The 17,788-nt window shown below is 38.6% G+C and overlaps 1 protein-coding gene across 19 annotated transcripts in view; it reads right to left on the bottom strand.

Annotated features, from left to right (window-relative positions):
- TTC21B (tetratricopeptide repeat domain 21B) overlaps positions 1-17,788 on the bottom strand; it is a 218,128-nt gene that overhangs the window by 140,476 nt on the left and 59,864 nt on the right. For 15 of the 19 annotated variants that reach the window (XM_081581236.1, XM_081581230.1, XM_081581229.1 and 12 more), the window contains 3 exons: positions 17,494-17,604; positions 16,505-16,586; positions 1-151 (listed from right to left, as the gene is read on the bottom strand). In XM_081581236.1, the coding sequence (XP_081437362.1) occupies positions 1-151; positions 16,505-16,586; positions 17,494-17,604 (344 nt within the window). Of the gene's footprint in view, positions 152-16,504; positions 16,587-17,460; positions 17,605-17,788 lie in introns of all 19 variants that reach the window. The other 4 variants (XM_081581228.1, XM_081581223.1, XM_081581237.1 and 1 more) reach the window with 1 other exon arrangement.

Here is a 17,788-nt window from a genome sequence, read left to right as displayed (position 1 = left end):
CAAAGATATAATCCTTTACAGTACTGAAATCCTGGCTCCAGTTTTGCTCTGGAGTTACGTTTTTCAGCCATTAAGAAAAATCGTGGAACATCTTCAAGTTTTCCACATCTTCTTAAGAAATCAATTAAACGAGATAACGTCATATAATTATCTAGAAACAAAGAACATTTCAGTTATGGATAACATTTTACAGCTTTTGTTTTGATGGCTGAAATCTTACTTTATTAAAGTATAGTTTGCTTCAAATGAAGTGCAATTTAAATATAAACAAAAGAAGTGCCTTAGGGGTTATAAGTCCCTAAAGAGACTGTATGGACAGTGGATGATTTCTCAAATGATAAAGGTGGGGTTGGTCTGGTCACAGTGAGAGAACATTCATTATAGGCAAATCTATAAAAAGCATATTCGTTGTGACTTACTTTTCAGTCATTATTTCTGGGACCAAAACCTTCTAGAAAGAAACAGCCTCTGCACAGTCTAAATTCTTAGAAGTACAATTCAAGAGGATCAATTTGATTGCACAGGACAAGTCTGTCTCTGAGATCTGCTTTCTGACTTCTGCTTCCAAGGTGGTGCTAGTGGTAACGAACCTGCCTGCCAATGTAGGAGAAGTAAGAGATGTGGGTTCGATCCCTGGGTCAGGATGATACCCTGGAGAAAGGCATGGCAACCCACTTCAGTATTCTTGCCTGGATAATCCCATGGACAGTGGAGCCTGGTAGGTTATAGTCCATAGGGTTGCACAGAGTCGGACACAAATGAAGCCACTTAACAGGCAGGCAGCTAGGAAGCAGGTGAGAACATCTTGATGATAACATTTAGGGTGGGCAATTAGGAATTTTACTCCAGATGTGCCTTAATGTGTATATGTACCTGAAACACTAGATACCCACTTGCCATATTATAACCTTAACATATTAATCCAGTATTTTAATCCTATTTTATCTTCTAAGGAAAAAGAGTTAGTTATTTAGTCTTGAGTATAATTTTCTGGCAGGCTCTGCCAGAAACTAAATCTATTCAAGTCCTTTCTAATCACTAAAATACTAAATTTTGAGAATCATTTTAATACCTATTTTTTAAGATTATAAAAATAATGCATGGACACCAGAAAATTTGGAAAACTCTAGAAAAGTATAAAGGAGAAAAATAATCTCTCATATTCCCACCAACTAGAGATTACCACATTTTGGTACATTTCCTATGTTTATGAGTGGAAATCGATTTATAAATATTTAAATGCAAACAAAGAAATATGTTGCTTACATATATAAAAGTTAGAGTCACTTTTGGGATTCTGATTTTGACTCAACATTGTAAACATTTCCCAACTGTCATAAAATGGTCTTCAAAAACATTTTAGTCACTGTACTCTTGTCTATCCCATTGATAGCTCACACTTTATTTCTGTATAGTTATGTTTTTTAGGTATTGGATCTTACAAGTATCTGTTAGCACAGGACACACGATAAGGGATTTATAAAATTCCTTATTTATATAAGCTATTCTGATCACTTTGATGGGGCTTCCCTGATAGCTCAGTTGGTAAAGAATCCACCTGCAATGCAAAAGACCTTGGTTTGATTCCTGGGTCAGAAAGATCTGTTGAAGAAGGGATAGGCTACCCACTCCAATATTTTTGGGCTTCCCTTGTGGCTCAGCTGGTAAAGAATCTGCCCGCAATGTGGGAGACCTGGGTTCGATCCCTGGGCTGGGAAGATCCCCTGGAGAAGGGAAAGGCTACTCACTCCAGTATTCTAGCCTAGAGAATTCCATGGACTATACCCATGGGGTCACTGAATTCCTAGTTAAAGCACACACATACAAATAAAAACTTTTGAAAGCAATTTATCCTGATTCTATTGTCTAAGGAAAGAGAACATGCCATATAATCCAGCTCTTCCACTTCTGGGTATATATCCCCAAGAACTGAAAGCAGGGACCTAGTGAAATATTTGTACACCAGTGTTCACAGAAGCCAAAAGGTGGAAACAACCCAAATGTCCATCAGTGGATGCATGGATAAACGAAACATAGCATATATATGTAAAGGCATATTATTTCAACTCAAAAAGGAAGGAAATTCTGATGTGCCACACACAACATAGATAACCCTTGAAAACACTGAATTAAGTGAAATAAGCCAACAAAAAAAGAACAAGTACTGTATGATTCCATTTATAAAAGGTATCTAGAGGAATCAAATTCATAGAGGCAAAAAGCAGATGGTGATTGTCAGGGCCTGCAGGGAATGGGGAGGTGGGGTGGATCATGGTGATGGTTACACAAAAATGTAAATGTACTTAATGCCATTGAACCACATGCTGAAGAATGGCTAACATGGCAAATTTTATGTTACGTATGTTTTAACAAATACAAAAAAATCATTAAAAAACAGGAATCTCTGTGGGCTTTGCATCTATTCTTTTACATGATGTCAAAACAATGCAGGTTAGAATATGATCATTTGTCTTTTTAAAAGTTTTTATTGACATATAGTTGATTTACAGTGGTGTGTGAATTTCTGCTGTACAGAAAGTGATTCAGTTATACAAATATACACTTTTATTAATATTCTTTTCCATTATGGTTAATCACAGGATACTGAATATACAATTCTGTGCTACACAGTAGACCCTTGTTGTTTATACATTCCACATGTAATAGCTTACATCTGTTAACTCCAACCTCCCACTACATCCTTCCCTGAACTCTCTTCCCCATGGCAACCAAAGCTCTTCTCTACGTCCATGAGTCTATCTTGTAGATAGGTTCATTTGTCATATTTTAGATTTCACATGTAAGTGATATCATATGCTATTTGTCTTTCTCTTTCTGGCTTACTTCACCTATTATGATAATCCCTAATTGCATCCATGTTGCTGCAAATGGCATTATTTCATTCTGTTTTTCATGGCTGAGTAATATTCCATTGTATACATGTACTACTACTTCTTTATCCATTCCTCTGTTGATGGATATTTAGGTTGTTTCCATGTCTTGGCCATTGTGAATAGTGCTGCTGTGAACATAATGGTTCGTGTTTCTTTTTTAGATTAGAATGTTGTCTGGATATATACACAGGAGTGGGATTGCTGAATCAAATGGTAATTCTATTTTTAGTTTTCTCAGGAACTTCCATTATTGTTTTCCATAGTGGCTGTACCAACTTACATTCCCACCAACAACAATGTAGGAGGGTCCCTTTTTCTCCATATTTTCTCTGGCATTTGTTACTTGTAGAGTTTTTAATAATAGCTATTCTGACTGGTGTATGGTGGTATTTCATTGCAGTTTGATTTGCAGTTCTCTAATTAGCTATGTTGAGTATCTTTTCATGTGCCTATTGTCCCTTTATATTCCTTTGGAGAAATGTCAAATTAGGTCTTCTGCCCATTTTAAATTGGGTTTTTTTTTAAGCTGTTGAGTTGTATGAGCTGTTTGTATAGTTTGAAAACTAAGTCCTTGTCGGCTGCATCATTTGTAAATATTTTCTCCCATTCTTTGAATCTTTTCATTTTGTTTATGGTTTCCTTTGCTGTGCAGAAGCTTTCCCCTTTAAAGAACTAGCTCTTGGTTTTATTGATATTTTCTATTGCTTTAAATCTCTATTTATTTCCTATTTGATCTTTATTATTTCCTTCCTTCTGCTGACTTTAGGTTTTATTAGTTCTTCTCTTTCTAATTCTTTTAAGTGGCAAATTAGGTTGTTCAAGATTTTTCTTGTTACTTTGAGGAAGGCTTGCATTGCTATAAACTTATCTCTAAGAACTGCTTTTGCTTCATCCCATAGATTTTTGTATGGCTGTGTTTTCATTGTCATTTGCCTCAGGTATTTTGTAATTTCCTCTTTGTTTTATTGTTTATTCATTAGTTTTTTTAGTAGTTCTTTAGTTTCCATGGAATAATTTTTTCTCATTTCTTTTTCTATTGCTGATTTCTAGTTTCATGCCACCCTGGTCAGAAAAAATGCTTAGGATTATTTCTATACTTTTAAAATTCACTGAGGCCCATTTGTGCCCTAGTATGTGGTCAATCCTAGAGAATGTTCCAGGTGCATGTAAAGAATGTGTACTCTGGTGTTTTTTTGGGGGGGATGGGGGGTTTAATGATCTGAACATATCAATTAAGTCTTAACTGTTCTACTGTATCACTTGGGATCTCTGTTGCCTTATTCATTTCCTGTCTAGAAGATCTGTCCATTGATTTAAATGAGGTGTAAAAGTCTCCTATTATTGTATTCTTGTTGATTTCTCCTTTTATGTCTGTTAGTATTGTTTTAGACATTTGGGTGCTCCTATATTAAGTGCATATATGTTGCTGCTGCTGTTGTTCAGTCGCTAAGTTGTGTGTGACTCTTTGCTATCCCATGGACTGCAGTATGCCAGGCTCTTCTGTAACTTCATGATCTCCCAGAGTTTGCTCAAACTCATGTCCATTGAGTCGGTGATGCTATTTAATCATCTTATCCTCTGCCACCCCCTTTTCCTTTTGCCTTCAGTCTTTCCCAGCATCAGGTCTTCTCCAATGAGTGGGCTCTTCACATCAAGTGGCCAAAGGATTGGAGCTTCAGGCTCCGTCCTTCCAATGAATATTCAGGGTTGACTTCCTTTAGGATTGACTGGTTTGATCTTGCTGTCCAAGGGACTCTCAAGAGTCTTCTCCAGCACCACAGTTCAAAAGGATCAATTCTTTGATGCTCAGCCTTCTTTATGGTCCACCCCTCACATTCGTACACGACTACTGGCAAAATGACAGCTTTGACTATATGGCCCTTTGTCAGCAAAGTGATGTCTCTTCCTTTGAATACACTGTCTGGGTTTGTCGTGGCTTTTCTTCCAAGGAGGAAGTGTCTTTTAATTTCATGGCTGCAGTCCCTGTCTGCAGTAATTTCGGAGTCCAGGAAAAGAAAATCTGTCACTGCTTCCACCTTTTCCGCTGCTGTTTGTCATGAAGTGATGGGACTGGGTGCCATGATCTTAGTTTTTTCAATGCTGGATATTTTTTTCACTCTTCTCTTTCACCCTCATCAAGAAGCTCTTTAGTTCCTCTTCACTTTCTGCCATTAGGGTAGCACCATGTGCATATCTGAGGTTGTTGATATTCTCCCAGCATTCTTGACTCCAGCTTATGATTCATCTAGCCCACCATTTCACAGTATGTACGGTGCACAGAAGTTAAATAAGCAGAGTGACAATGTACAGCCTTGACATACTCCTTTCCACCAATTTTGAACCAGTCTGTTGTTCCATGTCTGGTTGTTGCTTCTTGACCCACATACAGGTTTCTCAGGAGGCAGGTAAGGTGGTCTGTTATTCCCCTCTCTTTAAGAATTTTCCACAGTTTGTTGTGATTCACACAGTCAAAGGCTTTAGCATAGTCAATGAGTCAGATGTTTTTCTGAAAATCTTGCTTTCTCCACGATCCAATGAATGTTGGTGATTTGATCTCTGGTTCTTCTGCCTTTTCTAAATCCAGCTTGTACATCTGGAATTTCTCTGTTCACATACTGCTAAAGCCTAGCTTGAAGGATTTTGAGCAAAATCTTGCTAGCGTGTGAAATGAGTGCAATTGCACAGTAGTTTGAACATTCTTTGTCATTACCCTTCTTCGGGAATGGAATGAAAACTGACATTTTCCAGTCCTGTGGCCACTGTTGAATTTTCCAAATTTGCTGACCCATTGAGTGCAGCACTTTAACAGCATCATCTTTGGGGATTTGAAATAGCTTAGCTGGAATTCCATCATCTCCACTAGCTTTGGTCATAGTAATGCTTCCTAAGGCCCACTTGGCTTCACACTCTAGGATGTCTGGCTCTAGGTGTGAGTGACCACACCATTATGGTTATTTGGTTCATTAAGTCCTTCCTTGTACAGTTCTGTGTATTCCTGCCATCTCTTCTTAATCTTTTCTATTTCTATCAGGTCCTTACTGCTTCTGTCCTTTTTCATTCTCATCTTTGCATGAAATATTCCCTTGGTATTTCCAATTTTTCTTGAAGAGATCTCTAGTCTTTCCCATTCTATTGTTTTCCCCTATTTCTTTGCAATGTTCATTTAAGAAGGCCTTCTTATCTTTCCCTGCCTGCTATTCTCTGGAACTCTGAATTCAGTTGGATATATCCTTCTCTTTCTTCCTTGCCTTTTGCTTCTCTTCTTTCCTCAGCGATTTGTAAAGCCTCCTCAGACAACCATTTTGCCTTGTTGCATTTCTTTATCTTTGGGATGGTTTTGGTCACTGCCTCCTCCTCAATGTTATGAACCTCTGTCCATAGTTCTTCAGGTATTCTGTCTACCAGATCTACTCCCTTGAATCTATTTGTAACTTCCACTGTGTAATCATAAAGAATTTGATTTAGGTCATACCTGAGTGGTCTAATGGTTTCCCCTACTTTCTTCAATTTAAACCTAAATTTCACAATAAGGAGCTGATGATCTGAGCCACAGTCAACTCCAGGTCTTATTTTTGCTGACTGTATAGAACTTCTCCATCTTTGGCTACAAAGAACATAATCAATCTGATTTCACTATTGACCGTGTGGTGATGTCCATGTGTAGAGGCATCTTCTGGTTTGCTGGAAAACAGCATTTGCTATGATCAGTTTTCTCTTGACAAAACCATTAGCCTTTGCCCTGCTCCATTTTGTACTCCAAGGCCAAACTTGTCAGTTGTCCAGTTATCTCTTGACTTTCTACTTTTGCATTCCAATCCCCCATGCATCTATGTAGACAAGTGTAAAATCTTATATTGATTTTTTTGGCATTATATAGTGTCTTTCTCTAACTTTCTTTATGGCATAGGAACTCTGCTCAATATTCCGTAATAACGTAAACGGGAAAAGAATTTGAAAAGAGTAAATATATGTATAACTGAATCAGTGAATTTCTCCTTTTAAAGTCTATTTTGTGTGATATGAGCAATACTACCCCTGATTTCTCCTCATTTCCAGGAAATATGTTTTCCATCCCTTCACTTTCAATCTGTGTGTGTCCTCTGACCTAAAGTGGGTCTCTTGCAGGCAGCATATTGTAGACTTTTGGGTTTTTTTTCTTCTTCCTCAATCCAATTTGCTACTCTCTTTTGATTGGAGCATTTAGTCCATTGACATTTAAGGTTTGATGACATTTAATTATTGATGGATAACTAACTACTGCCATTTTAACCTCACTTTCCCACTGATTTTATATTGCTGCTTTATTCCTTTTTCTGTTTGTTTTTTCTTTTATGGCTTGATGATTTTCTCTTGTATTATACTTATGTTCTCTTCTTTCTGGTTTCTGTGAATCTACTGTTTTTTTGATTTGTGGTTATCCTGTTTTTCAAGTATGTTAATCACATCCTATATCTACTTGCCCTAGACTAGTAGTCATATAGGCTCAAACACATTTGAAGATATGAAAAAAAAGATCTACTTTTTATTACTCTCCTCATACACATTTTATAATTTTGATGTCCTCTTTTACATCTTTTACTGTTCATTGTGGTTATCATCACTTTCACTGAAATTTTTGATTTTTTTTTTCAAGCTGTGTCCTGGCTTATTAGGATGATTTACTTTCTAACTGTGATTTTCTCTTTCCTATATATTCTTAATTCTTTCCTATTCAGAGAAGAACTTTTGATATTTCCTCTAGGATTTAGTAATGCTGTTTCTTTTAGTTTCTGCTTGTCTAAGAAATTCTTTTTTGTACATGAAAATAAAGCTCTTCTTTTTAAAAAAATGTTTATTTTATACTGGAGTATATAGTTAGGTATACAGTGCAGTGACTCAGTTATACATATGCATGTATTCATTCTTTCTCAAATTCTTTTCCTGATTAGGCTATTAGAGATTATTGAGCAGAGTCCCCTGTACTATACTGTTGGTCCTTTTCAGTTATCTATTTTAAGTATAGTAGTATGTATATGTCAATCCTAAACTCCCAACTTTACCTTCTCCTTGACCTTTCCCCTTTGGTAACCACAAGTTTGATTTCTGTGATTCTGTTCATGTTTCATAAATAAGTTCATCTGTATTTTTTAGATTCAGCACATAAGTGATACATGATATTTGTCTTTGTCTGACTTACTTCACTTAATATGATAGACTCCAGGTCCATCCATGGTACTGCAACTGGCATTATTTCATTCTTTTTAATGGCTGAGTAATAGTTCATGGTACATATGTATTACATCTTCTTTATCCATTCATCTATGAATGAAGATTTGTGTCCATGTTTTCCCTATTGTGAACAGTGTTACAGTGAACATTGGATGCATGTATCCTTTCAAACCAGGACTTTGGATATATGACCAGGAGTGGGATTACTGGATCATATACACGGCAGCTCTATTTTTAGCTTTTAAGAAACCTCTATACTGTTCTCCATAGTGGCTGTACCAAGGCACACTGCCATCAACAGGGTAGTAGGGTTTCCATTCTCTCCAGAGTCTACTGTTCGTAGACTTTTTGATGATGGCCACTCTGAGTGGTGTGAGGTGATATCTCACTGTAAAATTTTGATTTGCATTTCTCTAATAATTAGCAGTATTGAGCATCTTTTCATGTGTCTCTTGGTCATCTGTGTGTCTTCTTTATAGAAATGTCAATCTAGGTCTTCTGCCTAATTTTTGATTGGGTGATTTATTGTTTTGATATTGTGATACATGAGGTGTTTGTAGACTCTGGAGATTAATTTTGTCAGTCTCATCATTTGCAAATAATTTCTCCCATTCTGTGGGTTGTCTTTTTGTTATGGTTTCCTGTGTTGTGCAAAAAGCTTTAGAGTTTACCCATTTTTATTTGTTTTTATTTCCATGACTCTAGGAGATGGATCCAAAAAGACACTGCTGCAATTTAAGTCAAAAATTTATGTTTTTCTCTAAGAGTTTTATAGTATCAGGTAGTCTTACATTTAGGTCTTTAATACATTTTATTTTTCAGCCAGTGTCTATATATTCTGGTTGGAGCATTTAATACATTCACGTTTAAGGTAATTATCAATATGTATGTTCTTGGTGCCATTTTGTTAACTGCTTTGAACTTATTTTTGTACGTGTTTTTCCTTCCTTCCCCTTTTTTCTCTTGTGATCTGATGACTAACTTCAGTGTTTGGATTTCTTTTTCTGTATCTATTAGAGATTTTCAATTTGCAGTTACCATGAGGCTCTGATAAAGCAGTCTGTATATAAACAAGATTGCTTTTAAGTGGCTGGTCTTTTAAGTGCATTTTCAATATCCTGCATTTGTACTCTCCTCACAACCACTGGTTTTGATATCACATGGGTGTGTGAATGATTTCCTACCTCTGTGCTTCTTGTAGGACCTGGGTGTCTGTTTCTTTCTTTAGGTTTGGGTAAGTTTTTAGCCATAATTTCTTCATATGTGGTTTTGAGCTCTTTTTCTCTTTTTTCCCCTTTTGGAATCCCTATTATGCATAGATTGGCATGGTAAATTATCCAAAGGTCTCATATATTGCTTTCATTTTTTTTTTTTCATTGATCTTCTGTCCTGATTAGGTGTTTTTCATTATTCTATCTTCCAGGTTACTTATTCATTCTTCTGCATTATTTATTCAGCTATTCATTGTCTTTAGTTCAGTTTTTGTCTTGGTGAATGAGTTTTCTAATTTTCTTTTTCTTTTTTTACATTTTCTAGTTCCTTTCTACAGTACTCTGCATTTCTGTTGATAGCCTTTCTTAATTCTTTCAGTATTTTCATTATCTTCTTTTTGAGATTGGTGTCTATTAATTGAAGAGGTCTGTTTCATTGCCTGTTCTTTCAGGGGAGTTATTTTAGTCTTTTAAATGGGAGTGGTTCCTCTGCTTCATTTTACTTCTATTTCTCTTACTCTGAGTTTAGGAGAAACAGTTATGTACTGTGGTCTTGGAGGCCTATTTATATGTGGGAGCATCCCTATGTAGCTCATATGGGATTAATATTTTTGGTATGAGGGCTGTTTATTGTATGGATGCTTGTTGCCTCTTTCCTCAGTGTGGGCTAGTCATTATCCCCTTGAAGAAGGTATCCAGATGCAGTTGCTGGTGCCCAGTCATGGGGTTCTCAGCAGTGGTAGTGGCTCATACACGCCCCTAGAACATGCAATGGGAACAGAGGCAGCACATGACTGCAAAGGAGTCCAGAAGGACACAGTCATTGGCTTGAGACCTGTCTTGAAGCACAAGAGGGCAGTGGTGGTAGCTCACAACCACCTCCAAAGCCCTAGGGGCAGTGGTGGCTTACAACTGCTCCTGGAGCTCATGCAGGCTGTGTCTTGACATCTGAGAGCTCACAAAGGAAAAAAGGCTGTAATGGCGAGTTCCATCCCTCCCCTTGCACACCACTCACACAGTGACCAGGCTTCTTCTGCCTCCATCCTCAGGTGCAGCTGCAGACTCTAACATCTTGAGGTTTCTGCATAGCCCACCCCACTTTACTCCCTGGATCTGATCTCTGAAGCATGAGCTTCTCTACCAAGCCCGCATCCACACTGGTGGAGATGTGTTTCAGGGTGGTGGCACTGACTGACTGTGCAGGTCTTGTTCCGTTCTAGCTGGGGCAAAACCAGTTGCTGCATTCTCCAAGGCTCCAAAGCTCCCACTCTTTTCCAGCTGATCTCCCCGTGAGGGGACTTCCCAGGGTGCAAGAACCTTTCCTCTTTCACAGCTCCCTCCCAGGAGAGCAGGTTCCATCCCTAATTCCTTTCTCACTTTTTTGCTTTTCTTTTTTCTTTTGTTCTGCCAGGTTACGTGGAGATTTTCTTGTCCTTTCAGAGGTCTTCTGCCAGCATTCAGTAGATATTCTATGACAGTCATTCCACATGTAGATATATTTTTGATGTATTTGTGGGAGGAGGTAAACTTCATGTCCTAATACCCTGCCATCTTGACCACACCCCTCACCCACATTTGCCTTTCTTAACCCATAATCTTTGGTTTCAAAATTTTATTGCCTCTGCCTTTGGCATCAATAAAAAGAGGAACATGATATATGAATATGGTTTCAGAAAGAAGATTCGGATATTTGTATTGTCCTTAGACTATGCAACTTGGCTTCCCTGCTGGTTTTCACGGTAAAGCATCTGCCTGCAATGCGGGAGACCTGGGTTTGATTGCTGGGTCAGGAGAATCCCCTGGAGAAGGAAATGGCAACCCACTCCAGTACTCTTGCTTGGAAAATACCATGGAAGGAGGAGCCTGGTAGGCTACAGTCCATGGTGTCACAAAGAGTTGGACACGACTGAGCAACTTCACTATGCAAATACAAGCAAATTACTCAAATTCTCTGAGTCTGGGATCACTCACTTTCTAAAAATAGGATTATAATATTGACCTTGAGAATGCCATGGAAATCAAGTAAAATAAAAGCATTAAAGAGCTTAAAACTACAAACATCAACAGTAATATATAAAATGCCAAATATTGTAATAAAAACTAGGACTACCCTATAAAAAAGCCATAGAATCTAAAAGCTATATTGGATTAGACAAGAAGTAAATTTAGGTTGAAATTTCTGGCCCCCAATTTTTTGTATGACTTTGCTAATGTGTGTGATGTATGATATTGCTGATATAATCTAAAGTCAACCTTAGGAGGCCAGTTTCTTGAATAATTATCACCTTAAAATATTACAGAAATGCATTTATTGTTAGTTGAAGTTATAATTACCACTGATAGGTTAGATTGCATTAACTTGTCTTTTGGTTAACCATGAAATTTGACAGAGGACAAATATGTACACTTAAGAAATCTGTCAAAAGATGAAATGTATTATATTCTGAAAAGTTAGTTCATGATTATTGATGAATAGTGAGGAATTACTAAAGAAAACAAAACAAAAACACACAGTGTGATGTAATGAGGAATGAAGTGCAATGGAATTTCAGTGCACAGAATTCCTAACATTGCCTGGGGGAGGAAGAAAAGGTTTCACATTGGACAGGCCTTCGAGCAGCCTGAAGGGCAGGAGGGGGATCTTGTTATTCAAAGTGCAGACAGCATGTGCAGACAGGACTGATAATAGAATGGAGAGTGCTGCATACTGAATTAGAGGAAGTGGGATACAAAATACAGATGGAAGCGTAACCCTGGCACATATTATTATCAAAATAATGCTCTATTTTAGACTTTTAGACTTGTTTTTAAGCAGAAGAATAGTTTTAGAATGAATATGATAGTCCTGTAATGGCCTGGAAGAGCAAGAGCCTGGAGGCTGGAAGATTAGCTGGGAAACTGCATTAGCCCATGTGAGAGGTACGTGCGAAGTCACATCAGTCATGTCCAACTCTTTGCAACCCATGGACTGTAGCCCACCAGGCGCCTCTGTCCAGGGGATTTCCCAGGCAAGTATACTGGAGTGGGTTGCCATTTCCTACTCCAGGGGATCTTCCCAACCCAGGGATTGAACCTGTCTTAAGCTTGGCAAGTGGATTCTTTACCACTAGCGCCAGGTTAATAAAGTCCTTAATTAGAGCAGGGGGCTAGAAGATAGGATATGACAGTTCACTGTTAAGCAGGGAGAACTAATGGGACTTGCTAACCAATTAGTGTGAGGGAGGGGGAAAACTCAGGATGATCTGGAGATTTTGGGAGAGAAAAGGTTTGTAATCTGTTGCTGCTGCTGCTGCTAAGTCGCTTCAGTTGTGTCCGATTGTGTGCGACCCGGTAGATGGCAGCCCACCAGGCTCTGCCATCCCTGGGATTCTCCAGGCAAGAACACTGGAGTGGGTTGCCATTTCCTTCTCCAATGCATGAAAGTGAAAAGTGAAAGGGAAGTCGCTCAGTTGTGTCCAACTCTTCGCGACCCCGTCGACTGCAGCCTACCAGGCCCCTCCGTCCATGGGATTTTCCAGGCAAGAGTACTGGAGTGGGTTGCCATTGCCTTCCCTAAAGACTGCAATAATTAGATCTACAGATCTACAGGAGAATTTTCTACTAGCTAGGTTAAGTCAAATTAGTACATTTCTGAAGTAAGCTCAAACACAACATTCAAGTATAAGATGTTCTACTGAGAATGATCATTAACACACATGAAGTATAGATGTGCAGGTTTTAGAATAATTCTGAAAAAACTGACTAGTAGATAAGTTTATAAAGTCCTATTAGGAATAAAGCATAGAATGCAAGATTAAAAGTATAAAATATCACATAGACAATAAAAGTTTACTAAAAATTTTGTATTTTTAAACAACTTGGTATTTCACAGCCATTCATTGATCCATTTAACCAGTAACCATTTACTTTGCAGCATCTATGTACCTGGAAATATATCTGATGCTGGTGGCTGTATATTGTTTAGTAGTTCTAGGGTAACAGGTCCTTCGACTGAATTTATAAGAATCCACTTTTTGTTTGTTTTTAAGTAGACAGTTCAGAGCACCATTAGTATCTATTTGAAAAAAGTGCTGGTGCCAAGTAACCTGGGTGATACGAAACTCCTGTGACAGATGAGGGCTTCTTCAGATCTTACATAGTGGCAATGTTGCCACCAAAGACTTACAAAAATATTCACAAGGGAAGAGATCTGTTTTTTTAAAAAAAAATCAGGTTGGATAACTGGCTCAGAGGGAAATGTTGTAATATGGGAACAGTTAGGGACACAATAAAAGTATTATGTATATTACCTTAAGCAGTATTTCAGAGAAGGAAAAACAAAAGAGAGTCTAGAAGCCAAGACAGAAGCCATGGCAGAAAAAAAAAAAAACAACTTAGGCCTGAAGAGAGTAAGGTTTGGGCAAATGAGGTAAAAGGGTGGCCCATATTGTGGACTTAAGAGTGGGCAGAAGAGGTACGAAGTTAGAGTGGTTAAGAGCACTCTTTGAAATACCATCTGAATAGAAGCCGGAGCAGACAGTGAGAGAAACGACATGGCTTGAGGCTGTCCAAATGTGGGAGAAAACTTTCAAAGATGATAAAAAGAAATTAAAATGCTGACATCACCATAAAAACAAGATTTTTCCCTTTCAATCTTGGCCCTAACAAGGAATGTTTTATTTGTAAGCAGAAAGTATTGTTCCGTAAATCCAAACTTTTAGTAACTAAAAGCATTAGTAAGTACAACACGCAGTTTATCTGGTCCTCTGAGTTGCCCTGCCTGAGGCACAGCTACTTTTGTAGTCATGAGCTCTAACCATCCATGGCATCATCCTGAGACAAGGGGTTAGAAGAACTGAACGACAGCTCAAGGATTTCTCTGAGTTCACACATTCTTTTAGCAACTTCTTTTACACATAAGGAACATACATTCCCTGATCCCACCTTCCTTTTCCTTCGCCCTTTCCCCATCTCCCTCCATTCCTTTTCTCCTCCCACTCTTCTTTCATTTATTCATTCATTCATTCAAAGTTTATACTCAGCCAGATACTGTTCTAAATCTTCATTGCAATGAAGGCACAGTTCCTGGCCACTTGATGCTTATAAATAACAGATCATAGTTTTGGTTTTGTTCTACAAATGCAACACAAAACAAAAAACCAAGAACAGGACAAGAGGATGGAGAATGAGGAGGTGTCAGTGGTGTAGGATGGCTGGGGAAGGATATGCTCAGGAAGAGACAGCATGGGAGCAAAGTCCTGGGTGGGAGGAAGCAGAACATATTCTGTGAAGAGGGGACAGCAAGTGAAAAGTCTCAAGGTCATAACCTGCAGGGGCTGTTGCCTACCACGTATCTACTATCCTTTTCTTCTTCACTATCAGAGTTCTGATTTTATTCTATGTGACACTGTATTCAGCTACAAGATGACATTTCCCACTCTTTTGCAGTCACAGAGGTGCTTCTAGAAAATGTTTTCTTTTTCTTTTTTTAAAAAGATGATTCACTGGGGAAGTAAGCCCTTTGGCTCACCACCTCCACCTTCCCCATCCAGAAACATCAATGCCCGGAGGTGTGGATGCCCGGAGGTCATCTTGGATGAAAAAGTTAGAATGAGAGTTTGGCTAATGATAGCAGAAGAAAAAGGACTCAGACTCCTGATGATACTAGGGAATGTCTGAATCATTGCTGGAACAATCTACTTTTAAATTTCTTTTACTGATACATAAGAGTAAAATAAAAGACATAAATATTTAGGTTACTAGGAGTCTAGTGGGGGAGTGGGGGTACCTCTGCTACTTTGAGCTGAAAGCATTTCTAAACTATTTGGAGCCAAGGAGTAGAAACAGATGAATTACAAGAATGCTGCAGTAAACCATGTGAGAGATGCTGAGCCAGGGTGGCAGCAGCAGAAGCGGTAAAGTGATGGAATTCTAGATTATTCTGAAAGTAGAGCTAACAGGGACTCGCTCACACATTGGATGTGGTGTATGAGGAAAAGATGAAAAGATGAGATAAAGGTAACTAGAAGGCTGGGGACCAGAGCAAATGCATAATGGATAATGCCCTTTACTGAAAGAAAAAGGGAAGGAGCGGGTCTGGAGGGAAGGAAAAGACACCAGTGTTCTACCTGGGACAGGTTAAGCTGGAGAGCATTCCAGGCACCCGAGTGGGAATGCAAACAGGCAGTGGTGTAGATGAGTCAAGACTGCACACCGGACATGAAGGACACTAGGTGTGGATGAAGTCATAAGAGTGTGGTGAAGGTATTAAAGATGGGGGAAAAGTTTGAGATCAGATGTCTGAAACATTCTGAAAATTGAAAGTCTTAAAAGATAGATCTAACAAAGGTGAGTAAAATAGAATGGTCAGTTGGGAGAAGAAAAACCAGGTAAGCCCAGCATCCCAGAAGTGAAGAAAGTCTTTGATGAAAGAGTGGGGATAAGCTGTGCTAAATACACTGTCAGACCTGGGGAAGCAGAGAACGAGAACTAGACCTGGATCTGGAAACACGGAGGTCACTGGCCGCCCGGCTGACACAGCCTCCCTGGAGTGCAGGAGACAGTGAAGACAGCACAGACAAAAATCCCTGAGAGGAAAACGGAGAAATGGAGCAGGAAGTGGAAGGGGAGAGTAAGTGGAGAGGTGGGAGCTGGATTTTATGTATTTACTGATGCCTTCAAGGTGGGGAGATGTCACAGCCTATTTACATGCCAACTGCGAAGAAAATGATGGTGTGGGAGACACGGACGCCAGAAGGCAAACCCTTTAGGAAGCAAGGGGGATGGCAGACTTGAAGGGGGGAAAGGGCTGGGGGCAGGAAGAGGAAGACTTTCTCTTCCAGGTATTCATGTTCTCTCAGTGAGCCAGGAGGTAAGGTTTCTAGCTGAGGATGAGGAAAGGGGAAAGGTTATTGGAGGTTTGAAGCGAGAGGAAGAAGTGTAAAACGTAGGTGGAGTGAGTGAATTCATCAAAGAGATACAGTAGGATTGCCTGGTAGCATCTGAGGGCACATTTGGGGATGGTGGTCTTAAAATGAGACCAGTGACTTTAATGACCAGTCATTTTCCTTATAATCATCTGAGCTCCTCAAGGGCAGGTGTGGAATAAGCAGTGCTGGATTTGGCCAAGGTTAGGGTTTTTCCAAGAAGTGTAACAGCCAAAAAGAGAAAGGGAGTCAACTGCATTTGAAGATAAAATCAGCAGATATTTACCTGGTTTTCGTTCTAAAAGCTGTTGTAAATGAAACACGGCTTGTTCATAGTCCTGTTTTCTGAACATGAGATCTGCCATCATCTATAAAGGTAAAAGTTTGGTTCTAAAAATACAGCCATGTATTTTACAAAGCATATTATTCCTATCAAGGTTGACTGCTATGAAAACACATAGGAGAAACATGAGGGCAAAGTTTTATAAAATGGAGCCATTTGAAATTCAAGTACACCTAAGCAGATTAGCACTGAGATCCATCAAGGATGTGAAACAGATCTCTCTGTTCACAAAAACTATTTTTAGCAGAAAATATGTTTTAAGCAGTTATTTTTAAAACAGAAATTTGAAGGTAACTGCACTCTATGTGTTACCATAGAGAAGACACCTCACTGGACTTTGTGAAAACAACAAGAAAATCTTTTAAAAACCCAAAATAATATTTCAAAGGAATTTAAAATGAGCAAAACTTATTGAGATTTTCTTATTATGTGTTTTAAAAGGAAGAGTTCTTGTATTTTTCAGTTATAGTGACTCATTTGTCAAATTATTAAATGAACCTTCCAAACTGTCATCTACGAAGCTGTTTGAAAAGCTAACAAAAACCCTCATAAAATTGAGACAGACAAGCAAAATTGAGACAGACAAGCAAAACTATTTAAAACACAATATCTTAAAATGTTACATGAAGAATTTTCTCTGTAATTCAGAGTCTGACTGAAACTGTTAAAAACTCCAGCATGTTTAAATAAATACTTTAGTCTTTAAGAAATTATAACTTGACCACATGAACCATTCCTGACCAGGCATCATTTTAGTCACACAGAAAAACTAAAAACGTACTAATAATCTTACAAATATTATTTTTTCCAAAAGCCATCACGAGTCAGGCCTCACATCTACTATTAGTTTTATCAGGTAAAATCTGAAACTGCCACATGGAATAAATACAAGACACGACCTCCTTGCTGGCACTGAAGTGTCCTGGACTAACCATGGTGGCGGCCTCATTGTCCTGGTCGTTCTGGAGAAGCAGAGCACAGTGCCGCAGGCAGGCATTAGGGTCATCTTGTACCAGATATAGTCGGGCCAGCTCCAGCATTATCTATAGAGAAGAGCAAGGTTAATCAGAAACAGTCTAGAGTAGAAAGTTAGGAAAGTGTCTAGGGCACAGATGTCACTTGACCAAAAGTTAGTGCAATAAAAATGCCAACCACGACAGGCAGGTAAAGCTATAGGTTTGCTCATCTCTAGTTTCTCTTATACCGGAAAAACTATGGAAAAACAGG

Source organism: Giraffa tippelskirchi, chromosome 3, assembly GCF_054371585.1.
Source record: "Giraffa tippelskirchi isolate mGirTip1 chromosome 3, T2T-mGirTip1v1.2.pri, whole genome shotgun sequence".
NCBI classification, from domain to species: Eukaryota; Metazoa; Chordata; class Mammalia; order Artiodactyla; family Giraffidae; genus Giraffa; species Giraffa tippelskirchi.
Note: the sequence above shows the minus strand (reverse complement) of the source record. Positions and strands in the feature narration are given on the sequence as shown.